Raw genomic sequence first — 25,455 nt, 5'->3', positions numbered from 1 at the left:
AGCACAAGTAGCTATACTTGTATCAGACAAAATCGATTTCAAGACAGAAACTATAAGAAGAGATAAAGAAGGTCACTATATAATGATAAAGGGAGATCAATTCAGCAAGAAGATATAACAATTTTAAATATATATGAACCCAACACTGGAGCACCCAGATATATAAAGGAAATATTATGAGAGCTAAAGAGAGAGATAGGTACTAATACGATAAGAGTTGGAGACTTCAACACCCCATTTTCAGCATTGCACAGATTTTCCAGACAAAATCAACAAAGAAACATCATACTTGGCCGGGCGTGGTGGCTCACACCTGTAATCCCAGCACTTTGGGAGGCTGAGGCGGGTGGATCATGAGGTCAGGAGATCAAGACCATCCTGGCAAACACAGTGAAACCCCATCTCTACTAAAAAGTACAAAAAAATTAGCTGGGCGTGGTGGCAGGCACCTGTAGCCCCAGCTTCTTGGGAGGCTGAGGCAGGAGAATGGCATGAACCTGGGAGGCGGCAGAGCTTGCAGTGAGCGGAGATCACGCCACTGCACTCCAGCCTGGGTGACAGAGCGAGACTCCATCTCAAAAAAAAAAAAAAAAAAGAAACATCATACTTAATCTGCACTATAGGCCAAAGGGATCTAACATATTTACAGAACATTTCGTCTAACAGCTGCAGAATACACATTCTTTTCCTCAGCACATGGATCATTCTCAAGGATGGACCACATGTTAGGTCACGACACAAATCTTAAGACCAAAAAAACTGAAATAATATCAAGTATCTTCTCTGCCCACAATGGAACAAAACTAGAAATTAATAACGAGGAATTTTGAAAACTTATAAACACATAGAAATTACACAAGATCCTCCTGAATGACCAGTGGGTCAATGAAGAAATTAAGGCGACTGAAAAATTTTTTGAAACAAAAGAGAAACACAACATATCCAAACCTATAGGAAACAGCAAAAGCAATACTAGGAGGGAAATTTATAGCTGTAAGTGCCTACATCAAAAAAGAGAAAAAAATTCAAATGAAAAATCTAATGATACATCTTAAAGAACTAGAAAAGCAGCTGGGTGTGGTGGCTCACGCCTGTAATCCCAGCACTTGGGAAGCCAAGACAGGAGGATCATGAGGTCAGGAGATCGAGACCATCCTGGCTAACACAGTAAAACCCCATCTCTTCTAAAAAAAATACAAAAAATTAGCTGGGCATGGTAGCGGGCGCCTGTAGTCCCACCTACTTGGGAGGCTGAGGCAGGAGAATGAATGAACCCAGGAGGTGGAGCTTGCAGTGAGTCGAAATTGCGCCACTGCACTCTAGCCTGGGTGACAATGTGAGACTCCATCTCAAAAAAAAAAAAAAGAACTAGAAAAGCAAGAGCAAACCAAATTCAAAATAAATAATACAAATCAGGGTAGAAATTAATGAAATTTATGATTACCAGAGGCTGGGAAGGGTAGTGGGGGGTGAGGATTGGGGAGATGGGGTAGTTATTGGGTACAAAAATAATAGAATGAATAAGACCTACTATTTAATAGCACAAAGGGTGACTACAGTCAATAATAACTTAATTGTACATTTAAAAATAACTAAAAGAGTGCAACTGAATTGTTTGTAATTCAAAGGATAAATGCCTGAAGTGATGGATTTTGTTTTAAGCCATGAAAAAGAATATCATAACATTCAATTTTTCTAAAGATAAAATCCTGACTAGTGAAGAAATGAAGATCAAAAGTAAGATGGTTACATGTGAACATATTTTAAAAACTTGTTAGTCTATAAATGCCAAAAGGAAAACAAGGATATGGGAAACATCTGTATGACATTTATAAGTTATAAAGAGATACTAATCATAATATAGAGAGACCTAATGGAAGTATATAGTCAGTACGCTAAATCTTCCGGATGAGGCATCTAATTATTAGAATATAGTTTAAATTCTTTGGCCTGCAGGGCCCTAATGATCTAGTCCCGCCTACCTCTCTGATCTCATTTGTGCTTTTCTCCCCCTGGTTTTCCATCATCCAACCACCCTGACCTTTTATCAGTTCCAAGAATACACCAAACACTTTCCCTTGGAAACATGAAGCTCTTCTCCTCCTTGGGCTTTTGCATATGCTGCTGGTTACCTGTCTGGAAAACTCTTTTCCTCACTCTTCACATGGCTAGCTCTTCTGTCTTCAAGTCTCAGGTCTACCTTACCTGAGATCCCTATCTAAAGTGAATCCCCCTGATAATGTTCTATTTCAGCACCCTGTCATCTTCCTTAGAGCACTTACCACCTTTTGTACTTACTTTTGAAAATCTCCCTCATTAGACCATTGAATAATGTAAGTCTCACTCACCCCATATTCCCAAGGCCAAGTACCGGGAAAACAACCATGCTCAATAAATATTTGTTGAATGAAAAAAAAAAAAAAAAAAACCCGTGAAAACCCAAGCATCAGAAAATAAGGGAAAGATCCAATTATGATATATTAAGACAGGAAAATATTATATAACATTCAGATTGACCAGTGTGAAGGTAGCATATGTCTATATGAAATGACGGTAAATAAAAAAAATAGGCCACAAAATAGTATGTACATGTATCATACAACTATATAAGGAAAGTATATATACATTCAAAATGATTAGAAAATAACTCGGTGTAATATAAATAGGTTTTAACAATTAGCAGGCTTTTTGTTTAAAAAAAAAAATAAAGCAGGTTTCTGGCTGGGTGCAGTGGCTCATGCCTATAACCTCAGTACATTGGGAGGCTGAGGTGGGAGAATTGCTTGAGGCTAGGAGTTCTAGATCCCACCTCTTAAAAAAAATAGCAGGGTGTGGTGGCATGCACCTGTGGTCCCAGCTACTCAGGAAGCTGAGGCAGAAGGATGGCTTGAGCCCAGGAGTTTGAGGCTGCAGTGAGCTATGATTGTGCCACTGTACTCCAGCCTGGGTGACAGAGAAAGAAGAAAGAAAGGAAAGAAAGAAAGAAAGAAAGATCCTAACAATAATATTGTATAAAATCAATATTGTGGAAAAGTGATTTTAAAATATTAGGTGAAAAAATTCAGCATAATATTACATGTTCATCATGATTATAACTAAGCCAAAGTAAATACAGATTGAAAAAAGATATAGAAATAAAAATGTTGGCCGGGAGTGGTGGCTCACGCCTGTAATCCCAGTGCTTTGAAAGGCTGAGGCAGGCAGATCACAAGGTCGAGAGATCGAGACCATCCTGGCCAACATGATGAAACCCCGTCTCTACTAAAAAGACAAAAATTAGCTGGGCATGGTGATGCATGCCTGTAGTACTAGCTACTCAGGAGAGTGAGGCAGGAGAATGGCTTGAACCCGGGAGGCAGAGGTTGCAGTGAGCCAAGATCGTACCACTGCACTCTAGCCTGGCGACAGAGCGAGACTAGGTTCCAAAAGAAAAACCACAAGAAATAAAAATGTCTATTGCATCTTGCATCAAGGTGATAAAATTATGCATAAAAATTGTGTTTAAAAAATTTTTAGGGTTGTTGGTCTTTTAAAAATAATATTTTATAATGGGAAATAGCCAAAAATAAGTAAAGAAGTAAAAATCACTCATCTCATCACCTAATTAATAACTGAACAATATTTTGAGTAAATATTCTTTGTCCTTTTCACTAATATAGGCAAGAATATACGTAAAACAAAATTAGAGTGACACTACACGTATGATTTATAACCTGTTTGTTTTCATTACCAATATATCATAAATATTTTCCCAGGCTATAATGGCTTAATAATAAACTTTCAAAAACATTTTAAACAACAAGGTAACATTAGTGGTAAAGACATACATTAGTGGACTGAGCATGGCAAAAGGAATAGACCCAGAGCCCAAATCCATATTAACCTGCAACTGTTTTCTTTTCTTTTTTTTTTTTGAGATGGAGTTTTGCTCTTGTTGCCCAGGCTGGAGTGCAATGGTGCGATCTCGGCTCACAGCAACCTCCGCCTCCCGGGTTCAAGCCATTCTCCTGCCTCAGCCTCCGGAGTAGCTGGGATTACAGGCATGCGCCACCACACCAGGCTAATTTTGTATTTTTAGTAGAGACGGGGTTTCTCCATGTTGGTCAGTCTGGTCTCGAACTCCCGACCTCAGGTGATCCGCCCGCCTCGGCCTCCCAAAGTGCTAGGATTACAGGCGTGAGCCGCCGCGCCCCACCAACCTGCAACTGTTTAAGTTGAACACTTAGCATGTCTAAGGTTCAACTACTATATCAATAAAACAAAGCAAATACTGAAAGAAGATGAAGAATGATGCTTCTTTACAGCTATTATGAAGTATGATAAATGTAAAGAAACAATGCAGGAGAGTGAAAGAATGAAATATACTGACAAATCCTAACTCCCAGAATTGTCTCCCAAGCACTCCATCAGACTGATAACATACAACTCACACCATATCCCCAGGAGAAGTCCGAGCTTCCTTCAGTAGATATCCCTGCGCCTGAATAACTTGGAAAAGCAGACAGTGAATTCCCAGTGTCGGCTGATGTAAAAGATGATTCTCTTGTGATGTCAGACTTGCTAAAGGCACAATTTGGGAGGAGGAGAGAAAAAAGAAAATTTTTCATATGTCCTCAAGTTTCTGTAGCATTAACTACTCAGTAACTTACTAGGTGATAAACATGTGTACAAATATATCCACATAGGCAAAAATAAATGAAGAGCTTGAAATTCAAGCATCATGGAAAAGTCCTAATTCCTATAGAATTAATGGCGTCATTCCAAGTAATTCTAGTCATAGTTTACAATGAATACTTCAACATCTCACGTATGACATACTTTTTTTTTTTTTTTTTTGAGACAGAATCTCATGCTGTCACCCAGGCTAGAGTGCAGTGGCATGATACTGACTCACTGCAACCTCAGCCTCCTGGATTCAAATGATTCACTTCCCTTAGCCTCCCAAGTAGCTGGGACTACAGGTGTGCACCACCACACCCAGCTCATTTTTGCATTTTAGTAGAGAAGGGGTTTCACCATGTTGCCCTGGCTGGTCTTGAACTCCTCAGCTCGGGCAATCTGCCCACCTCAGCCTCCCAAAGTATTTGGATTTACAGGCGTGAGCCACCGTACCCAGCTTGTAACATACTCTTGACAACTAAAGACATTTCAAAAATGCTAATAGTAGTATCTGATCTTGTATGGTACTTTTTATTTTTTATTTTTTGAGACGGGGTCTCGCTCTGTCACCCAGGCTGGAATGCAGTGGTGCGAACTCAGCTCACTGCAACCTCTGCCTCCTGGGTTCAAGTGATTCTCCCTCTTTAGCTTCCCAAGTAGCTGGGACTACAGGTGTGTGCCACCATGGCCGGCTAATTTTGTTTGTACTTTTGTTTTTGTTTTTTTTTGAGATGGAGTCTCACTCTGTTGCCCAGGCTGGAGTGCAATGGCGTGATCTCGGCTCACTGCAACCTCCTCCTCCTGGGTTCAAGTGATTCTCCTGCCTCAGCCTCCCGGGTAGCTGGGACTACAGGTGTGAGCCACCATGCCCAGCCAATTTTTGTATTTTTAGTAGAGACTGGGTTTTGCCATGTTGGCCAGGCTGGTCTTGAACTCCTGACCTCAAGTGATCTGCCTACCTCGGCCTCCCAAAGTGCTGGGACTACAGGTGTGAGCCACCGTGACCAGCCCTTTTTTTTTTTTTTTTTGTATTTTTGGTAGAGACAGAGTTTTGCCATATTGCCCAGGCTGGTCTTGATCTCCTGAGTTCAAGCAAACCATCCGCCTTGGGCTCCCAAACTGCTGAAACTACAGGTATGAGCCATTACACCCAGCCTATGATTATACAATATTTTTTTTTTATCACACATTGCATCTCAGACACTAATTGAAGTTCTGAGAGACTGAAGAACCATCTTCCCTGTTCTATTACTTAAAATAACTACAGCTAATATTTACTCAGCATTTATTACATGCCAAGCATTGTGCCAAGTTTTACATACATTATCTCATTAATATTTGCAACATCCTGTAAGACGGGGTCCCGAACCCTGGGGCCATAGACCAATGCTGGTCTGTGGCCTGTTAGGAACTGGGCTGCAGAGCAGGAGGTGAGTAGGGGGTGAGTGCATGAAGCTTCATCTGTATTTACAGCAGCTCCCCATCACATTACCACCTGAGCTCCACCTTCTGTCAGACCAGTGGTGGCATTAGATTCTCACAGGAGCAAGAACTGCTCATGCAAGGGATCTATGTTGTGCATTCTTATGGGAATCTAATGCCTGATCATCTGTCACTGTCTCCCATCTTCCCCAGATGGAACTGTCTAGTTGCAGGAAAACAAGCTGTAAGGCTCCCACTGATTCTACATTATGGTGAGTTGTATAATTATTTCATCATATATTACAATGTAAACATAATAGAAATAAAGTGTATAATAAATGTAATGCACTTGAATCATCCTGAAACCATCCCTCACCCCACCACATAGTCCATGGAAAAACTATCTTCCACAAAACCGGTCGCTGGTGCCAAAAATGTTGGGGACTGCTGCTATAAGATATACTATTATCAGGTAAGTAATTTGCCCAATGTTACTCAGCTAATAAGTTACAGGACCAGGATTAAAAATCAGATGTTGGACTCCTCCTGAGTCCATGTTCTTTTTTATTTATGTTATGCTATTTTATTGTTTGTTTTTTATAATCTTGCTCCTTCTGATTTTTATTTAATTTGTTTTTTTTTTTTTTTTTTTTGAGGCGGAGTCTCGCTCTGTCGCCCAGGCTGGAGTGCAGTAGCCGGATCTCGACTCACTGCAAGCTCCGCCTCCCAGGTTCACGCCATTCTCCTGCCTCAGCCTCCCGAGTAGCTGGGACTACAGGCGCCTGCCACCTTGCCTGGCTAGTTTTTTTTTTTTTTTAGTAGAGACGGGGTTTCACGGTGTTAGCCAGGATGGTCTCGATCTCCTGACCTCGTGATCCGCCCCTCTCGGCCTCCCAAAGTGCTGGGATTACAGGCTTGAGCCACCGCGCCCGGCCTATTTATTTAATTTGTGTTTTTTCTTCTTTTCTTTTTTGAGATGGAGCCTTGCTCTGTAGCCCAGGCTGGAGTGCAGTGGCGTGATTTTGGTTCACTGCAAGCTCTCCCTCCCAGGTTCACGCCATTCTCCTGTCTCAGCCTCCCGAGTAGCTGGGACTACAGGCACCCACCACCATGCCTGGCTAATTTTTTTGTATTTTTAGTAGAGACGGGGTTTCACCATGTTAGCCAGGATGGTTTCGATCTCCTGACCTTGTGATCCACCTGCCTCGGCCTCCCAAACTGCTGGGATTACAGGTGTGAGCCACTGCACCTAGACCAATTTATGTTTTTTCTTGAAACAAGGTCTCAGGCTGGAGTATAGTAAGTAAACACAGTAAGCTGTGTTTATACCACTAAGTGTAACCTGGGAGGCAGAGCTTGCAGTGAGCTGAGACAGAGGCCTGACCTTGTGATCCGCCTGCCTCGGCCTCCCAAAATGCTGGGATTACAGGCATGAGCCACCGCGCCCAGCCTAATTTTACGTGTAAACACAGCCTTGACCTTCTGGGCTCAAGCAATCCTCCCACGTCAGCTTCCGTAGTAGCTGGGACCACAAGTGCACATCCCCACACTCGGCTATGTTTTTTTGTTGTTGTTGTTGTTTTTGTAGAGATGGGGTTTGCCATGTTGCCCAGGCTGGTCTTAAACTCCTGGGCTCAAATGATCCTCCCACCTTTTGGCCTCCCATAGTGCTGGGATTATAAGCACTGTGCTCTATGTTCTGTTTTTTATTTGTTTGTTTGTTTTTTCACTCTAATCCCATGGCAGATTATCCATGTTCTTAACTACTTTATAATACTACTTCTCAAAGGTTATGAAAATATGTATGATGTTCTCATTAGCTGTTTCAGAAGGAAAACTAAATGGTACTGAAAACATGACAAAAATTCTTGCTTTGTTTTCATTAGCACAAGGCTTGACACCAATCCTAAGCCAAAAAACAAAACCGTTGCTATGAGCAAATGCAAAAGTATTATTACCTTTGGGAACTTGTGTCTTTCTCATGACTGTCACTGGTGGGGGAAACGTCCTCCAGTTTCTCAGGAGGGGGACGAGGGTTAAGAGCATGTTTTGTTATTCCTTTCCTATGAAACACAAAACAAAGTTATATTTCCTGTATAAAAAAATACATACAATTCAATAATTTAATCTAGAAGTTAGAGTCACCTACTTCCTCTGCTCTGGAACTGCACTGTTTGATATGGTAGCCACCAGTGGTTAAAATGTGGCTAGTCAGAATTGTATTTTAAGTGTAAAACACATTGGATTTCAAGAAGAATTTGCAATACCTCATTAATTATATTATCTTTTTTTTTTTTTTTTTTTGAGACAGTCTTGCTCTGTCGCCCAGGCTGGAGTGCAGTGGCGCGATCTCAGCTCACTGCAAGCTCTGCCTCCTGGGTTCACGCCATTCTCCTGCCTCAGCCTCCCAAGTAGCTGGGACTACAGGCACCCACCATCACGCTCGGCTAATTTTTTGTATTTTTAGTAGAGACGGGGTTTCACCGTGTTAACCAGGATGGTCTCGATCTCCTGACCTCATGATCTGCCCACCTCGACCTCCCAAAGTGCTGGGATTACAGGTATGAGCCACCACACCCGGCCTAATTATATTATCTTGATTCCATATTAAAATGATAATATTTTGGATATATTGGGTTAAACAAAATATATTCTTAAAATTAATGTCACTACAAGTTGAAAATATAGTAGATATCACCACACACCAATTAGAACAGCTAAAATTAAAAATAATGATAACACAAAATGCAGGCATGGATGTGGAGAAACCGGATGTCTCATACATTGCTGACAGGAATGTCAAATGGTATAGCCATTCTGGAATAGTTTGACAGTTTCTAATAAAACTAAACATATGCATTTACCCAGAGCCCTAGCAGTTGCACTCTTGGGCATTATGCCTAGAGAAATGAAAACTTACATTCATACAAAAATCTGTATACAAATGTTCACAACAGCTTTATTTACAATTGAAAAAAATAACTGGAAACAACTCAAATGTCCTTTAACATTGATATTTCCACATAATGGAATATTATTCAGCAATAAAAAGAAATAAACTATTGATACATGCAACAACTTGGATGGATCTCAAGAGCACCATGCTTTTTAGTGCAAAATGCCAAAGCCAATAGAAAAACCATTAAATACTACAGTTTACCTTGAACAACACACATTTAAACTGTGTGAGCCCATTTATATGCAGAGTATTTCAATAAATATATTGGAAAATTTTTTGGAGATTTGCAACAATTTGAAGAAACTCAACAGATGAACCATGTAACCTAGAAATATCGAAAAAATTTCAGAAAAAGTTATGTCATGAATGTGTAAAATATGCATAACTACCAGTCTATTTTTGTGTTGACTATGTTATTGGTAAGCCTTCTAGTTAACAGCAGGCTATTAGTAGTTAAGTTCTGGGGGAGCCAAAAGTTAAACGTGGATGTTTTACTGTACAGGGGGTTGATACCCTAACCCCTGCATTGTTTAAGGGCCATTTATATATTGTATATTGGACAACACTATAGTGGTAGAGAGCAGATTAATAGTTGCCATGGATGAAGACAAGAGTGGATATTACTACAAAGGGATAGGGATACCCAATGAAGTTCCTTGGTGGTGATGAAACAGGTATCTTGATTTATAGTCATATTTGCAGTAATCTGTAAATGGGACCAACTTGCATAGAAAGAACGATGTACACACATACCCATGCACAGGAGTGGATGTAAAAACTGGATAAGGTCTGTAGGTCTAGTTAACAGTATTGTACCAATGTCAGTTTCCTGGCTTTGAAATTATACCACAGTTACATAAGATGTCATCATTGGGGGAAGATGAGTGAAGGGTTCATGGGACTCTTAGTACTATTTTTACAACTTCCTATGAGTCTATAATTATTTCAAATTAAAAAGGTAAAAAAATTTCACTTTTATTTTATTTTTTGAGATGGGGTCTTGTTGTGTTACCCAAACTGGAGTACAGTGGTGTGGTCATAGCTCACTGCAGCCTTGACCTCCTGGGCTCAAAGGATTCTTCTGTCTCAGCCTCCTGTGTAGCTGAGACTACAGGTGCTCACCACCACACTTGGCCAATTATTTAACTTTTAATTTTTTTTTAGAGATGGGGATCTTGCTATGTTGCTCAGGCTGGTCTCTAACTCCTGGCCTCAAATGATCCCCCTACCGCTGCCTCCCAAAGTTCTGGGATTCAAGATATGAGCCACTGCACTCAGCCAATTTCACCTTTTTTTTTTTTTGAGACGGAGTCTGGCTCTGTCACCCAGGCTGGAGTGCAGTGGCCAGATCTCGGCTCACTGCAAGCTCCGCCTCCCAGGTTTACGCCATTCTCCTGCCTCCACCTCTCAAGTAGCTGGGACTACAGGCGCCCGCCTCGTCGCCCGGCTAGTTTTTTGTATTCTTTAGTAGAGACGGGGTTTCACCGTATTAGCCAGGATGGTCTCGATCTCCTGACCTTGTGATCCGCCCGTCTCGGCCTCCCAAAGTGCTGGGATTACAGGCTTGAGCCACCGTGCCCGGCCCACCTTTCTTTTTTAATGTGACCACCTGAAAATTTTAAATTACATATGTGGCTTATATCATATTCGTATTGAATATTGCTGCTCTAGAGACTCCAATGTGTGCACTGGATTAAGCTATGGGGTCAATCATTATATGTTCCAGTAATCTATGGGGTCAATCAATATATGTTCCTAGTAATCTATGGTAGACTTTCCTCACAAAATTCTGTAGTCAAATAAATTTAGCAACTGTAATAGGTTAAACAAAGTTACACAGGTCTTTTTACAAGAGGTCTTCCAGGTCTTTAATATGCAAATGTATGTCATAAATCTCAAATACTCTTATTTCAAAGGAAACTAAAGCACAGAAAGATTAAGTAACCTGCTTAAGGTCACATGGTTAGTAAGTGATGAAGCCAAGATTCAAATCCTAGTAGTCTGGCTCTCAGAGGAGGGCCTCTAGAAGGAAATGAAGAGTTGGAGATTTTAGTGAATTGTACCATTGTTCTATACAAAGATAAAGCTAAGAGTCCAGTCAGTGGAGCTTGCACTTTAAATTATTTCTCAAATTGTGGAGATCAATTTGTGCAGAGTCATCTGTATGTCTCTCATTCAGTGATCCTACAACCAAGAGTTTGTCTTTGAAAAAGTGGAAAGGATCATAAATACAAATTCAAGCTATGAAATAGAGACTTAAGACATTTTTTTAGTCTGCCAGGGAAATCTGAATTGACAATTAGATGATAACAAAGAAATATCATTAAATTTAATAATAGCACTATGACTACATACAAAAATTTCCATAATTTTTAGAGATACATAATGACATATATAGGGGTGAAATGGCAGTATCTGCGGTTTTGCTTTCCTTATTTCACAGACAGGCACAGAGAAGTTAAGAAAGGGATAAGGAGGCCGGGCACGGTGGCTCAAGCCTGTAATCCCAGCACTTTGGGAGGCTGAGGCGGGCAGATCACATCCTGGTTAACACAGTGAAATCCTGTCTCTACTAAAAACACGAAAAATTAGCCGGGTGTCGTGGCGGGCACCTGTGGTCCCAGCTACTTGGGAGGCTGAGACAGGAGAATGGTGTGAACCCGGGAGGCGGAGCTTGCAGTGAGCCTAGATGGCGCCACTACACTCCAGCCTGGGCAATAGAGCAACACTCCGTCTCAAAAAAAAAAAAAGAAAAAAGAAAAAAGGATAAGGAAGATAGATGAAGCAAACATATTAACTTTGTTAACTGTTGAATGTGGGGTGACAGGTAGTTCATGATACTATTCTCTATATGTTTATGTTTGAAATTTTTCATTAAAAAATGTTAAGCTGTATGTTGAAAATCATTCCTTTCCCAAACTCTTTTCAACAATTATAATTTTTAATGGTTAGGTAGAAACCTAAAGTTACTGCTTCAAAGCAGGTTATCATTATTATAACATCTAAAGTAAAAATTGCTTTGAATTTGCTCCCATTTAGATACATTTTATCTTCATTATTCACTTCATCCTGACCCCAGTTACAGAATCATCTTTTGGGCCTTATAGGGAGTATCAAATCAACTATCAAGAACAAGTAGGCCAGGCACGGTGGCTCCACATCTATAATCCCAGCACTTTGGGAGGCCAAGGCAGGCAGATCGCTAGAGTTCAGGAGTTCAAGACCAGCCTGGGGCGAAACCACATCTCTACTAAAAAATACAAAAATTAGCTGAGCATGTAGTCCTGCAACTTGGGAAGCTGAGGTGGGAGAATCACTTGAACCTAGGAGGTGGAGGTTGCAACTGAGCCAAGATGGCACCACTGCACTCCAACCTGTGTGACAGAGAACTCTGTCTCAAAAACAAAAAACAAAAAACAGAAAGAAAACTGGTATAACTATCCTAGTTAATAATAATTCTGGCCCAATAAGTGCCTATCATTTTTTTCCATACAAGATTTTTTTTAAACTTTCAGAATGGTTGGAATTAATCATAAAAGCAAATTTTTAGCTAAACCTCAGTCACTTTATTGGGAAACGACTGTTTAAGTAGAAACAACGCATTCCAAATCTAAGAGATAACTGTTTCTTCTTCCTAGTTCCCAAAGAGTTTACTAGGAACTAAACTGCTACCATGTAGAAATCTTGTTCCTTAATAAATAATAAGCTTCTAAAAGGCAAAGAGAGGTTTCAGACTTATTTTCTTTGTATGCCTATTGTATCCCAAGTAAAAGTGGGAAGGGACAAGGAAAATACCATTTATTGAGGATGTATATGTGTCAAGCTCCATACCATCATTTTATTCGTATTTTATTTATTTTTTTGAGACAGAGTCTTACTCTGTCGCCCAGGTTGGAGTGCAGTGGCGTGATCTCGGCTCACTGCAACCTTCGCCTCCCAGGTTCAAGTGATTCTCGTGCCTCAGCCTCCCAAGTAGCTGAGATTACAGGCATGTGCCACCATGCCCAGCTAATTTTTTGCACTTTTAGTAGAGACGGGGTTTCACCGTGTTGCCCAGGCTGGTTTTGAACTACTGAGCTCAGGCAATCGCTCGCCTTGGTCTCCCAAAGCGCTAGGATTACAGGCGTGGGGGCCCACACCATCATTTTAAATAAGCTTTTGGATAAGGTCTTATTCCTATATTACAGAAATGAAGGCTCAGTGATGTAGTAATTTGCCTAAGTCACGTGGCTGGAAGAGAGCCTAGTCAGAAACTCAAGAATGACTCAAAATATCACGCTTGCAATTATCATGTATGTGTATGATAATTAACAATATTTAATCAATACATTTAATTAAATTTAATTAGTTAATATTTAATACATATTAACGGTTAATAATACATTTATGGTTGCTAAAATTACATAGCTAAATGAAGGGAAAAAGTTAATATTTAATTAATAAATTTACTTATAGGTAATATGTAATTAATAGATTTATGGTTGCTAAAATTATATAGTTCCATGAAGGAAAAAAAATTGAAATTTGGGGTTAAAACCCAAGCTCAACTCCTGAGTTTTTTGGCTATATAATCTTAAAATGTGTAACATTTCTGATATAATTTCACCTCCTGAAAGACTGAAGATAATCATACCCACTTTATATAGTTGTTAAGAAGATCAAAAAGTGAAGTCAGCTGGGCATGGTGGCTGAAGCCAGCACTTTGGGGGGCCAAGGTAGGAGAATTGCTCGAGTCCAGGAGTTTGAGACCAGCCTGGGCAACATAGTGAGACCCTGTCTCTACCAAAAAAAAATTTTGTTTAAATTAGCCAGTTGTGGTGGTGTGCACTTGTAGTCCCAACTACTCGGGAGGCTACATTGTGAGGATCACCTGAGCCTATAGGTGGAGGCTGCAGTGAGCAAGGATTGCACTACTGCCCTCCAGCCTGGACAACAGAGCAAGACCCTGTCTCCAAAAAAAAAAAAGTGAAGGCCCTTTTGGAAGTGTAAAGCATTAATAAATGTATGACACTATTATTACTTTCTAAATTATTATACAACACTTTAATCAGGGTAGTGGGATGGCTCTTTTTTATTATTTATTTATTTATTTATTTTGAGACGGAATTTCACTCTTGTCACCCAGGTTGGAGTGTGGACGGCGTGATCTCCACTCACTGCAACCTCTGCCTCTGGGGTTCAAGTGATTCTCCTGCCTCAGCCTCCCAAGTAGTTGGGATTACAGGCGCCCACCACCACACCCGGCCAATTTTTTTTTTGTATTTTTAGGAGAGATGGGGTTTCGCCACGTTGGCCAGGGTAGTCTCGAACTCCTGGCCTCAAATGATCCGCCCGCCTCTGCCTCCCAAGGTGCTGGGATTACAAGTGTGAGCCACCGCGCCCGGCCGTGGGGGTGGATCTTTTTAAAGCCAGAAATATTTGCTCTCTAAAGTCTCAAAAGCAAAACTGATCTTTATGGATTCTGGTGCTTAATTGCAGAGGTGGGGAGGCAGTACGTGTGATGGTTATGACTACAGGCTTCAGCATCAGATCGACATCAGGTTTGTACCTCTCAGCTCTACCACCTTCAAGTTGTGTGATCTTTGGCATGCTACAACCTTTAATTCTGGGATCTTTAGCTGTAGAATGTGCAAAATAATGTTCCCAATCTGATATCATTGATAGGAGTGAGCAAATGTGTGTAAATAGCTTTGCACAGTGTCAAGTGAGCACTTCCCTGGAGCCCTCAGTTAGCTATTAATAACTTCTGGAGCTATCATGGCCATTAACAATGGGACCTGAAGCACTGCGGATGCTACAAATGCTTCAGCGGACCCAGTGCCTGAGTTTAGGAATTACAGACCAAGGGCGACACGCCTTCAGCTGGAGATAGAGGAAGAAGGGGCAACGTCCAGCAGGGCAGAGAGGAGAGAATTGCGAAGAAAAATCTCTCCCCAGCCCTGGGAAAGGAAAGGAACGAAGGACTGGTCAAGGAGGGTCCCCAGAGCGCCCGCGGCCCGCCCCGGCTGGGGTGGCTGAGCAGTCCACTCACAGCTCCAAGCTCTGTGGCACCGTCTTCCTACTGTATCTGGAGATCATCCTCCTCCTCCTCCTCCTCCTCAGCCGCGGCCGGGGCGGGCACGCCAGGGTGGGGGCCTCCGGGCCTGGCCCTCCCGCCAGCTCCGGCCCGGCCCCCTCCCGCCACCTACCGGCCCCGTCTTGCCCAGTCGCCTAGACTCCGAGCCGCCACCTCCCCAGGATCACCACCTCTCCAGTTCTCCGACCTCCCCGCCTTGCCGCGGGGGCGGAAGTGACGAAGGCACCCGGGCACTCGCAGAATGCTCTCACCGACGCACAGCAGTGACGACACACAAGGTTCCGGGGACTGAGCGAGTTTCAGACTTTCAGGATTTCGGCTGGCCACAGGTCCCGGGCAGGCGTCAGGACAGACCCTGATCCAGGCTTCGGCCTCCTGTGGCAGCTCTCGATCAGCTCTCGGAGTCGGAGAGGCGGCTAAGGAAAGGTGCCACAGCAGAGACGCGCAGGAGAGGCCCTGGAACCGTAAGATAAATTGGCTTCATTTTGTTAGATGGCAGGAGGGAGTCTAGACTGCATAAGGAGCACTAGACTCCAAGTTAAGCCCCTGCTGCTTAGTCGCTTCTCTTTCTGTGCTCTGGGTTTTCTCATATGTACAGTGAGGCATTAACCTGAGTAGTGATCATAGAGTCCCTTCAAGTTGTGACACCAAATTCTGCATGATGAGGTGTGTTTGGCCTTATGGGGTGAATGGGTAAAATTACTGTCTGTCCCTCTGCGTTGAAAGGCAAAATGATGATTTGGTCAGATTGTGGTGAGTGGGTGTCTGGATAGAAGTAGGTTCCTTATGAGTCTCTTAGAAAGCCGAGTAAGATTGGAATCATGGAGTTAGGGTGGTGCATCCACCGCCGTTCCTTCCTTTACCAAGCATCACCTGGCAGCAAGAATAAACTAGTACTCTTATTTAGGAAAACCCTTAGAAAATTAAGAGATAAGTAAGGAAAACCCCTAGGAAATTAAGAAATATCAATGCAACCTCCATCAAAATACCAATGACATTCTTCACAGTCATAGAAAAAAGATCCTAAAATTTATATGGAACCACAAAAGACCCAGAATAGCCAAAGGTATCCTGAGCAAAAAGAACAAAACTGGAAGAATCACATTACCTGACTTCAGATTATACAACAGAGTTATAGTAACCAAAACAGCAGGGCACTGGCATAAAAACAGGAACAGAATAGAGAACCCAGAAACAAATCCATATGTCTGCAGTGAATTCATTTTCAACAAAGGTACCAAAAACATACATTGGGGAAAAGACAGTCTCTTCAATAAATGGTACTGGGAAAACTGATACCCATATGCAGAAGAATGAAACCAGACCCACTACCTCCCACCATATACAAAAATCAAGTCAAAATGGATTAGAGACTTAAATCTAAGCCCTCAAACTATGAAACTACTAAAAGGAAATATTGGGGAAACACTCTAGGACATTGGGCAAAGATTTCCTGAGTAATATCCCGCAAACAGAGGCAGCCAAAACAAAAATGGACAAATGGGAGCACATCAAGTTAAAAAGCTTCTACACAGCAAAGGAATTAATCGACAAAGTGAAGAGAGAACCCACAGAATGGGAGAAAATATTTGCAAATTACCCATCTGACAAGGGATTAATAACCAAAATATATAAGGAGCTCAAACAACTCTCTAGGAAGCAGTCTAATAATTGATTAAAAATTGGGCAAAAACTCTGAATAGACATTTCTCAAAGAAGACATAAAAATATCAAACAGGTTTGTGAAAAGGTTCTCAATATCATTGATCATCAGAGAAATGCAAGTCAAAGCTACAATAAGATAGTATCTCACCCCAGTTAAAATGGCTGTTATCCATAAGGCAGGCAATAACAAATGCTGGCAAGGATTTGGAGAAAACACTATTGGTGAGAATGTAAATTAGTGCAGTCACTATGGAGAACAGTTTTGGAGATTCCTCAAGAAACTAAAAATAGAGCTACTATGTGATCCAGCAATCCCACTGCTGGGTGTTTACCCAAAAGAAAGGAAATCAGTATATTAAAGAGATATCTGCACTCCCATGTTTATTGCAGCACTATTCTCAGTAGCCAAGATTTGGAAGCAACCTGTGTCCATCAACAGATAAATGAATGAAGAAAATGTAGTACATACACACAGTGGAGTACTTTTCAGCCATTAAAAAGAAAAAATGAGATTCTGTTATTTGTAACAACATGGATGGAACTGTAGATCATTATGTTAAGTGAAATAAGGCTGGCACAGAAAGATAAACTTCAAATGTTCTCACTAATTTGTAGGAGCTAAAAATGAAAACAGTTGAACTCATGGAGATAGCAACTAGAAGGATGGTTACCAGAGGCTGGGAAGGGTTGCAGAGGGTCTGTGGGGGAGTGGGATGGTTAAAGCATATAAAAAAATAGAGCAAATGAAAAGTAGTATTTGGTAGCACAACAGGGTAACTGTAGTAAATAATAATTTAATTGTACATTTTAAAATAACTAAAAGTTCAGATGAGAGCACGTCCTAGCTACAAAATTTTTTTTTAATAAAAATAACTAAAAGAGTATAATTAGATTGTTTGTAACACAAAGGATAAATGCTTAAGGCGATGGATATCTCATTTACCTTGAGGTGCTTATAATGCATTTTATACCTGTATCAAAATATCTCATGTACCCCACAAATATATACACCTACTATGTACTCTTCAAAATTAAAAAAGAAAAAAAAGAAAAACAGCACTTTGGGAGGCCGAGGCAGGCGGATCATGAGGTCAAGAGTTCGAGACCAGCCTGGCCAATATGGTAAAACCCCCTCTCTACTAAAAATACAAAAATTAGCCTGGCGTGGTGGCAGGCACCTATAGTCCCAGCTACTCGGGAGGCTGGGGCAAAAGAATCACTTGAACCTAGGAGGCAGAGGTTGCAGTGAGCTGAGATCTCACCACTGCACTCCAGCCATCTCATCACTTTTTGAGAGCGAGACTCCATCTCAAAAAAAAAAAAAAAAAAGAAACAGAAAAGAAAGATATACCTACCATCCCATGAGACTTGAAAAAGGGGCAAATTTAGGACAGAGGTAAGATGACAGGACACGAATGTTTTGTAGTTTTGAATTTCTCTATGCCGTACAATGTTCATAAAAGAGAGAAATGTACATTCTGCAGAGCAAGATAGATTATTCTTTAGAGTTTAAATAACAAAATTTTAAAGCAGGGAGAGATTTTAGAGATGGTAGATAACTTATCCTAAATTAAAGAAAAAAACCCAGAAAGAGAAAGTGAAGAGTCCACAGTGGCACAGCTAATTAGTGGCAGAACTGGGGTTTTTGATAGTATGTAAACAGTGGATATTAGTGCAGTGTTTCTTAAAATATGTTACACATACCACTGCTAGTACAAGGGCAAACATTAAAAATTTCATTCTTTACTTCCAAAATAGGAAAAACATAAAAAATAAAGATTTTATTCTTACATACGTATTAATTGGGGATTGTGATACTGGATTTCTATCCACTGTATTATATCAAGGTTTCCTTTTAACGTAATTTTAAAGATAAAGTTTTAAGTGTAAAGTGTCACTAAAAATAATATTAGGCCAGGTGCAGTGGCTCATGCCTGTAATCCCAGCACTTTGGGAGACCAAGGCGGAAGAACTGCTTGAGCTCAGGAGTTCTAGACCAGCCTGGGCAACGTGGCAAAACCTTGCCTCTACTGAAAATACAAAAAAAAGTTAGCTGGACATGGTGGCACACACCTGTGGTCCCAGCTACTTGGGAGGCTGAGATAGGAGGATGGCTTGAGCCCGAGAGGTGGAGGTTGCAGTGAGCTGTGATCATGCCACTGCACTCCAGCCTGGGCAACGAGAATGAAACTCCAACTCAAATAAATAAATAAATGAAGTTTAAAAAATTAAATAAATATTACTGTAGGTGGTGTGTGGTCAAGGCAAAAACCATGATGATGGTATGTGGCTAACTAATTTTTTTTTATTTTTTATTTATTTATTTATTTATTTATTTATTTATTTATTTTTAGATGGAGTCTTGCTCTGTCACCCAAGCTGGAGTGCAGTGGCATGATCTTGGCTCATTGCAACCTCTGCCTCCTAGGTTCAAGTGATTCTCCTGCTTTAGCCTCCTGAGTAGCTAGGATCACAGGTGCCTGCCACCACACCCAGCTAATTTTTGTATTTTTAGTAGAGATGAGGTTTCACCGTGTCGGCCAGGCTGGTCTGAAACTCCTGACCTCCAATGATCTGCTTGCCTCGGCCTCCCAAAGTGCTAGGATTACATGCATGAACCACTGTGCCCGGCCTAACTAAATTTTAGAAAACAGTGTTCATAGAGTCATCTAAAAGAGTTCAGATGTTACTTCTGCATTGTTCTATGTGGTTTATATTTTGGAACTTTAAATGTAGTTTTCAAAGAAGAATGGAAGAAACCATGAAGCTTGCTACAATGGAAGACACAGTGGAGTACCGCCTGTTCCTGATACCAGACGAATCAAGGGACCCAGATAAACACAAAGAGGTTCTTCAGAAGTATATTGAGAGAATAATGACCCAGTTTGCACCTATGCTGGTCCCCTACATCTGGCAGAATCAGCCTTTCAATCTCAAATATAAACCTGGGAAAGGTAAGGCTGTTTTACTTGTGTGGATTAGTGTGACTTTTAATGTTATCCTGACAACAGTGATGTGTATGTGTACTAGTCCACACTTCATTCAGTGTTGCCAGGAAGAGATTAATGCACTAAACTTTTTAGGTAAGTAATACTTGTCTATATTCAGTTAGCCATAAAGCTTTGTTTAAAAAAAATCATATTAATGAAAACTTTCTAAATCTGCCTTAGGAATTAGCATATACTAAACATTATTAAACTCATGGCTATTCTTTTGAACTTTAGTTACTATACTATGCCATAATGTATCTAAGTATCTATACTAAACAGTTTCAGGTATCTGGCTTTAATCATGGTTCCTTTTTTGCTGTTACTCAGTATTCCTTATGTTAATGATGTGTTGAGTAGGCTGCCTTGTTTCATATAGCCGTCTTGGTGAGGATCTGAGTGGCTCTGCCCGGCTTATAAAGATAAATAATTGGGCTTTATGGCTAATATTTGCCACTTACAAGCATTTTGAGGTTTCTTCATTGCTTCCCTGTGTTGTTGGTGCTTGAGATCTGACCTCTGGCAAAATATGGCACTCTGTCCTTTTATGCGAAAAACCCAGGATTAAAGTAGGAGGGAGCGGAGAGACCAAAGAATCACTCAGACAGGTCTGCCTTAGCAAGTAGATGAGTTTATTAGGACTTACAGACAGGACACTCCTGGGCAGCATCAGGACAGCTCCAGAAATCTGCCCCACCTCCCATCTTTAAGCTGCTTGTAAGCTAATTTTTTGGCTCTTTGCCTACTGTGTATATGCAATGACACTGTTTTCCTTGGTATGTTCCCAGCTATGCCCTGCAATGTTTGGGTTCTCAGGACCTGTTCCTCTGCTGGGCATGATGGCTTTGGCTTGCCAGCTGGCCTTCGAAGTTTAAGCAGCAGACATATACCCTTAAGTAGCCTGGTGGGGAACTGGTCACACTACAGTTCTGTCATTTCTTATAGTTTTATGAAAATAAATCATGGATAGGTGACGAAGGCTCTCCTTACGCAGTGACTTATGTGAGGTCTTATTTAGGATCAGGAGCCTGGCATCTTGTGATACCATCACAAGATACCCCCATGTATACATCACAAGTATACATCACTGTGATACTCTCAGTTTAGTGCTTATCTCTTATCTTTTGGCTAGCAATTGCTACATATCTTCCCTACTGTTAATTTTATTGAACTCTTATTCATTGACATACATATGATATTTATTGACAAGAACACTGTCACATTGGTGCAGCACATCTAAAACCAACCCTTTATCTGTCTCTAGAAAACCATTTTTACTGTTTTCTTATCTTGTTTAATGGTATTGCCATCCACCCAGTTATCCAAGCTAGTCAGTAATTCAAAATCATAATCAGTTCCTCACTTCACCGTGTTCAGTCAGATGCTAAATCCTGAATGCTTCTAAAATATGACCCCTTCTCTACATCTGTTTGGCTTCAATGTAGGCCCTCTTTATCTCTACATTTGAAAAACAACAACAGCCTCCTAACTTACCTCTCTGGTTCCTGTCTTTCTAGTTCCTCACACTGTTGCCAGTTACGTTTGTAAAACAAACTTGATTGTGTCACTCTCCTGCTTAATATCCTTCAGTAGTTCCCATTGCTTCAAGATGAAATTTAAATCGAAGTCTAATATAGACAAAAATAGTTACTTTAATTGTATTCTCTAGTTGAAGAAACTTGAGATCTGGGGTGGGGAGAAGAAGAGTTGGTTGGGCTGTTCTTCTACCTATTGTTTGCCATGGCAACTCTTGAGACACTCTGTAATGCACTTGTTTGACCTTCATTCTGTTAATGTGGGATATTACTGTACATTGATTTTCATGTGTTGAACCATCCTTGCATCTCAGGAATAAATCCCACTTGGTCATGGTGAATAATCTATTTAATGTGCTGTTTAATTCAGGTTGCTGATATTTTGTTAAGGATTTCTATGTTGATATTCATCAGGGATATTGATCTACAGTTTTCTTATATTGTCTTTGTCTGACTTTGGTGTTAGGGTAATGCTGGCCTCAGAAGGAATTTGGGGATTCCCTCCCCTTTATTTTTTTGGAAGATTTTGAGGATTGATGTCAAATTCTTTAAATGTTTGGAAGAGTTGCGCAGTGAAGCCAGCTTTTCTTTGTTAGGAACTTTTGGATTATTGATTCAATCTCCTTACTAGTTATAGATCTGTTCAGATTTTTGTATTTCTCATGATCCAATCTTGACAGATTGTGTATTTTTAGGAATTTGTCGATTTCTTCTGCGTTATCCAACTTACTGGTATACCATTGTTCATAGAATTATATCTTTCTTGTTTCTATGACATAAGTTGTGCTGTCTCCTCTTTGATTTCCGATTTTAGTTTTTTGAGTATTTGCTCTTATTCCTGGTTAATCAAGTTAATAGTTTGTCAATCTTTTCAAAAAAACCCAACTCAGTTGTTTTGTTTTTCAGTCATTTTTTCTGGTCTCTATTTATTTATCTCTGCTGTAATGTTTATTATTTCCTTCCTTATGCTAGGTTTGGGTTTAGTTTTTTTGTTTTGTTTTGGTTTTTTTGAGGTATAGGTTGTTGATTTGAGATCTTTCACACCTACAGACTTCCTTTTTAGCACTGCTTTTACTGAATTCCTTAAGTTTTGGTATGATATGCATTCATTTTCATTCGTCCCAAGATATTTTCTAATTTCCCTGTGATTTATTCCAAGAGTGTGTTGTTTAGTTTCCATGTATTTGTGAATAGTGCACATGTTTGAAAACTTGTGCTCCATCCAAATCTAGTGTCCTGGTATTCCCAGAATACTCTATACGTACATACTCTGTACATCATGCCTTTGTGCCTTTGCACATGCTTTTCTGTTTTTCTGGAAAGCTCACCTCTTGTCATTCCTCCAGGCAAGCATAGCACAGATACCCCTCCTTTATACTCACATAGGCCTTGCTGCATACCCCTGTTCTAGAGTTCATTATCTTGTTTTGAGATCATTTGGTTGTCTTATTTTACCCTGAGCTCCTCAGGAGTAGGCTTCTTCTTCAGGATTGCAACCCCTGCTCCCCAGTACTTAGAGCAATCAGTCAATGAATGTTTATTCAGTTGAATGATTATGTGCATTTTATTTGCAGTAACAAATTTATCTGGTTACATGGTTGCTTTTCTCTTGTTTTTAGGAAGTGTTCCTGCTCATATGTTTGGCGTGACAAAGTTTGGGGATAATATTGAGGATGAATGGTTTATTGTTTATGTAATAAAGCAGATCACAAAGGAATTTCCAGAGTTAGTAGCAAGGTATTGTAGTTATTTTAATTATTCTAAAAGAATTCTATTACTGAAACAGTGTGACTACATTTTTATATATTTAGTAATTTATTTTTCTCCTGTAGTCTGCTGGAAATTGTACAGATTTTAATAGTATCTGTGCTTTTTTTTTTTTTTCCCTCCTGAGACAGAGTCTTATTCTGTCACACAGGCTAGAGTGCAATGGTGTGATCTTGGCTCACTGCAGCCTCCACCTTCCAGGTTTAAGCGATTCTCCTGCCTCAGCCTCTCAAGTAGCTGGGATTACAGGCGTGTGCCACCATGCCTGGCTAATTTTGTATTTTTAGTACAGACAAGGTTTCACCATGTTGGCCGGGCTGGTCTTGAACTCCTGACCTCAGGTGATCAACCCACCTCGGCCTTCCAAAGTGCTGGGATTACAGGCATAAGCCACCATGCCCAGCCTTATCTGTATTTTCTTTCTCTTCTCTTGTGACTTCCTTTTCTTGAGAAAGAATTAAGGTAGTATTGAAGAGTTCAACTTCCAAAAGATTTCAAATAAAACCTACTTATTTTAGGTTTTCTTTTTAAAATTCTAATTATGAAAAAACAAATACATGTGGTAAACAAAATTCAGATGATACAAAGGGTTCTACTGCTCTTGCTTCCCAGAAGTAATCACCTTTGAATTCCTTATGAATCTTTGAAAAATAAAATTCCATTCATACACATACCTACATATTTCACATATTTTTAAATGTGTATTCCTGTACTAGACCATAGCTATATTTTTGAGAAATCATACACAGAAACAATTTAAAGAGAAGTCAGTGAACAATCGTATAGGAATTAACACCGTTAAAAATGGGACCCGAGTTTTCTGTAATTACCATGTATTGCCAGCAGAGGGCATTCTGCCCACTTATATTTTGTCCTGGTTTTCCTAGTCAGCACCCAAATTCTGATCTTTTTTTACCCACCCAACCTCTTTCCCAACAGAACAAAAGAGAAGGGAGAAAAAAAAAAAAAACCTGTGAAAACTTATTATTTAAATTTTAAGCACACATTAGAGAGAATGAACCCACATGTTCCCATTATCCAGCTTCAACAATTATCAACTCATGGTCATTATTATTTGATCTGTGGCTGTCATTTGATCCTTAAATACTTCAGGATGTAAATCTAAGCAATAACTCATTTTATCTTTATCTTTAAATACATTTATTTAAATTTTTAAATTTACTTATTATTTATTTAGTTTTTTAAAGACAGGGTCTCACAGTTTTCCTCAGGCTGGACTTGAACTCCTGGGCTCAAGCCATCCTCCTGCCTTAGTCTCCCGAGTAGCTGGTACTGCAGGCACATGCCACTGTGCTTTATTTTATTTTATTTTATTTTATTTTTTTGAGACAGCGTCTCACTCTGTTGCCCAGACTGGACCGCAGTGGAACAATCTCGGCTCACTGCAACCTCTGCCTCCTGGGCTCAAGCGATTCTCGTACCTCATCCTCCTGAGTAGCTGGGGTATAGGCGTGCACTACCACACCTGGCTAATTTTTGTATTTTTTGTAGAGACAAGTTTTCACCATGTTGACCAGGCTGGTCTCAACCTCCTGACCTCAAGTGATCCACCTGCCTCAGCCTCCCAAAGTGCTGGGATTACAAGTGTGAACCACTGCACCAATATTTTTTAAATTGACAAATAAAAATTGTATATATTTATTATGTATAACATGTTGTCTTGAAATACATATATGTTGGCTGGGCGCGGTGCCTCACACCTGTAATCCCAGCACTTTGGGAGGCCGAGGCGGGCGGATCACGAGGTCAGGAGATCAACACCATCCTGGCTAACATGGTGAAACCCCGTCTCTACTAAAAAATACAAAAAAATTAGCCGGGTTTGGTGGTGGGCACCTGTAGTCCCACCTACTCGGGAGGCTGAGGCAGGAGAATGGCGTGAACCCAGAGGCGGAGCTTGCAATGAGCAGAGATCACGCCACTGCACTCCAGCCTGGGCGACAAAGCGAGGCTCCCGTCTCAAAAAAAAAAAGAAATATATATATATGGTAGGATGGCTGAATTGAGCTGATAACATACATTACTTCACATACATATTGTTTTGTGTATGGTGAGAACATTTAAAATCTACTGCCTGGCCAGGCACGGTGGTTCACGCCTGTAATCCCAGCACTTTGGGAGGCCGAGGTGGGTGGATCACAAGGTCAGTAGTTCGAGACAATCCTGGCCGACATGGTGAAACCCTGTCTCTACTAAAAAATACAAAAAATTAGCCAGGCATGGTGGCGTGCGCTTGTAGTCTCAGCTACTTGGGAAGCTGAGGCAGGGGAATCACTTGAACCCGGGAAGTGGAGATTGCAGTGAGCCAAGATGGCGCCACTGCACTCCAGCCTGGTGACAGAGCGGGACTCCATCTCAAAAAAA

At 40.6% G+C, this 25,455-nt stretch overlaps 2 protein-coding genes across 2 annotated transcripts in view; one reads left to right on the top strand and one right to left on the bottom strand.

Annotated features, from left to right (window-relative positions):
• Positions 1-15,331, bottom strand: part of FAM149B1 (family with sequence similarity 149, member B1) — an 85,223-nt gene extending 69,892 nt beyond the window's left edge. Inside the window, exons 1-3 of the mRNA XM_011927966.1 lie at positions 15,072-15,331; positions 8,040-8,144; positions 4,431-4,560 (exon numbers count right to left, since the gene is read on the bottom strand). Of these exons, the coding sequence (XP_011783356.1) occupies positions 4,431-4,560; positions 8,040-8,144; positions 15,072-15,118 (282 nt within the window). The 5' untranslated portion in view covers positions 15,119-15,331. The remainder of the gene's footprint in view (positions 1-4,430; positions 4,561-8,039; positions 8,145-15,071) is intronic.
• Positions 15,332-15,371: 40 nt separating this feature from the next.
• ECD (ecdysoneless homolog (Drosophila)) overlaps positions 15,372-25,455 on the top strand; it is a 37,519-nt gene continuing 27,435 nt past the window's right edge. The window contains exons 1-3 of the mRNA XM_011929579.1: positions 15,372-15,580; positions 19,518-19,735; positions 22,923-23,040. Of these exons, the coding sequence (XP_011784969.1) occupies positions 19,531-19,735; positions 22,923-23,040 (323 nt within the window). The 5' untranslated portion in view covers positions 15,372-15,580; positions 19,518-19,530. The remainder of the gene's footprint in view (positions 15,581-19,517; positions 19,736-22,922; positions 23,041-25,455) is intronic.

This window comes from Colobus angolensis, unplaced genomic scaffold (genome assembly GCF_000951035.1).
Source record: "Colobus angolensis palliatus isolate OR3802 unplaced genomic scaffold, Cang.pa_1.0 Scaffold12, whole genome shotgun sequence".
In the NCBI taxonomy this organism is placed as follows: domain Eukaryota; kingdom Metazoa; phylum Chordata; class Mammalia; order Primates; family Cercopithecidae; genus Colobus; species Colobus angolensis.
This window is presented reverse-complemented; position numbering and strand designations above follow the sequence as displayed.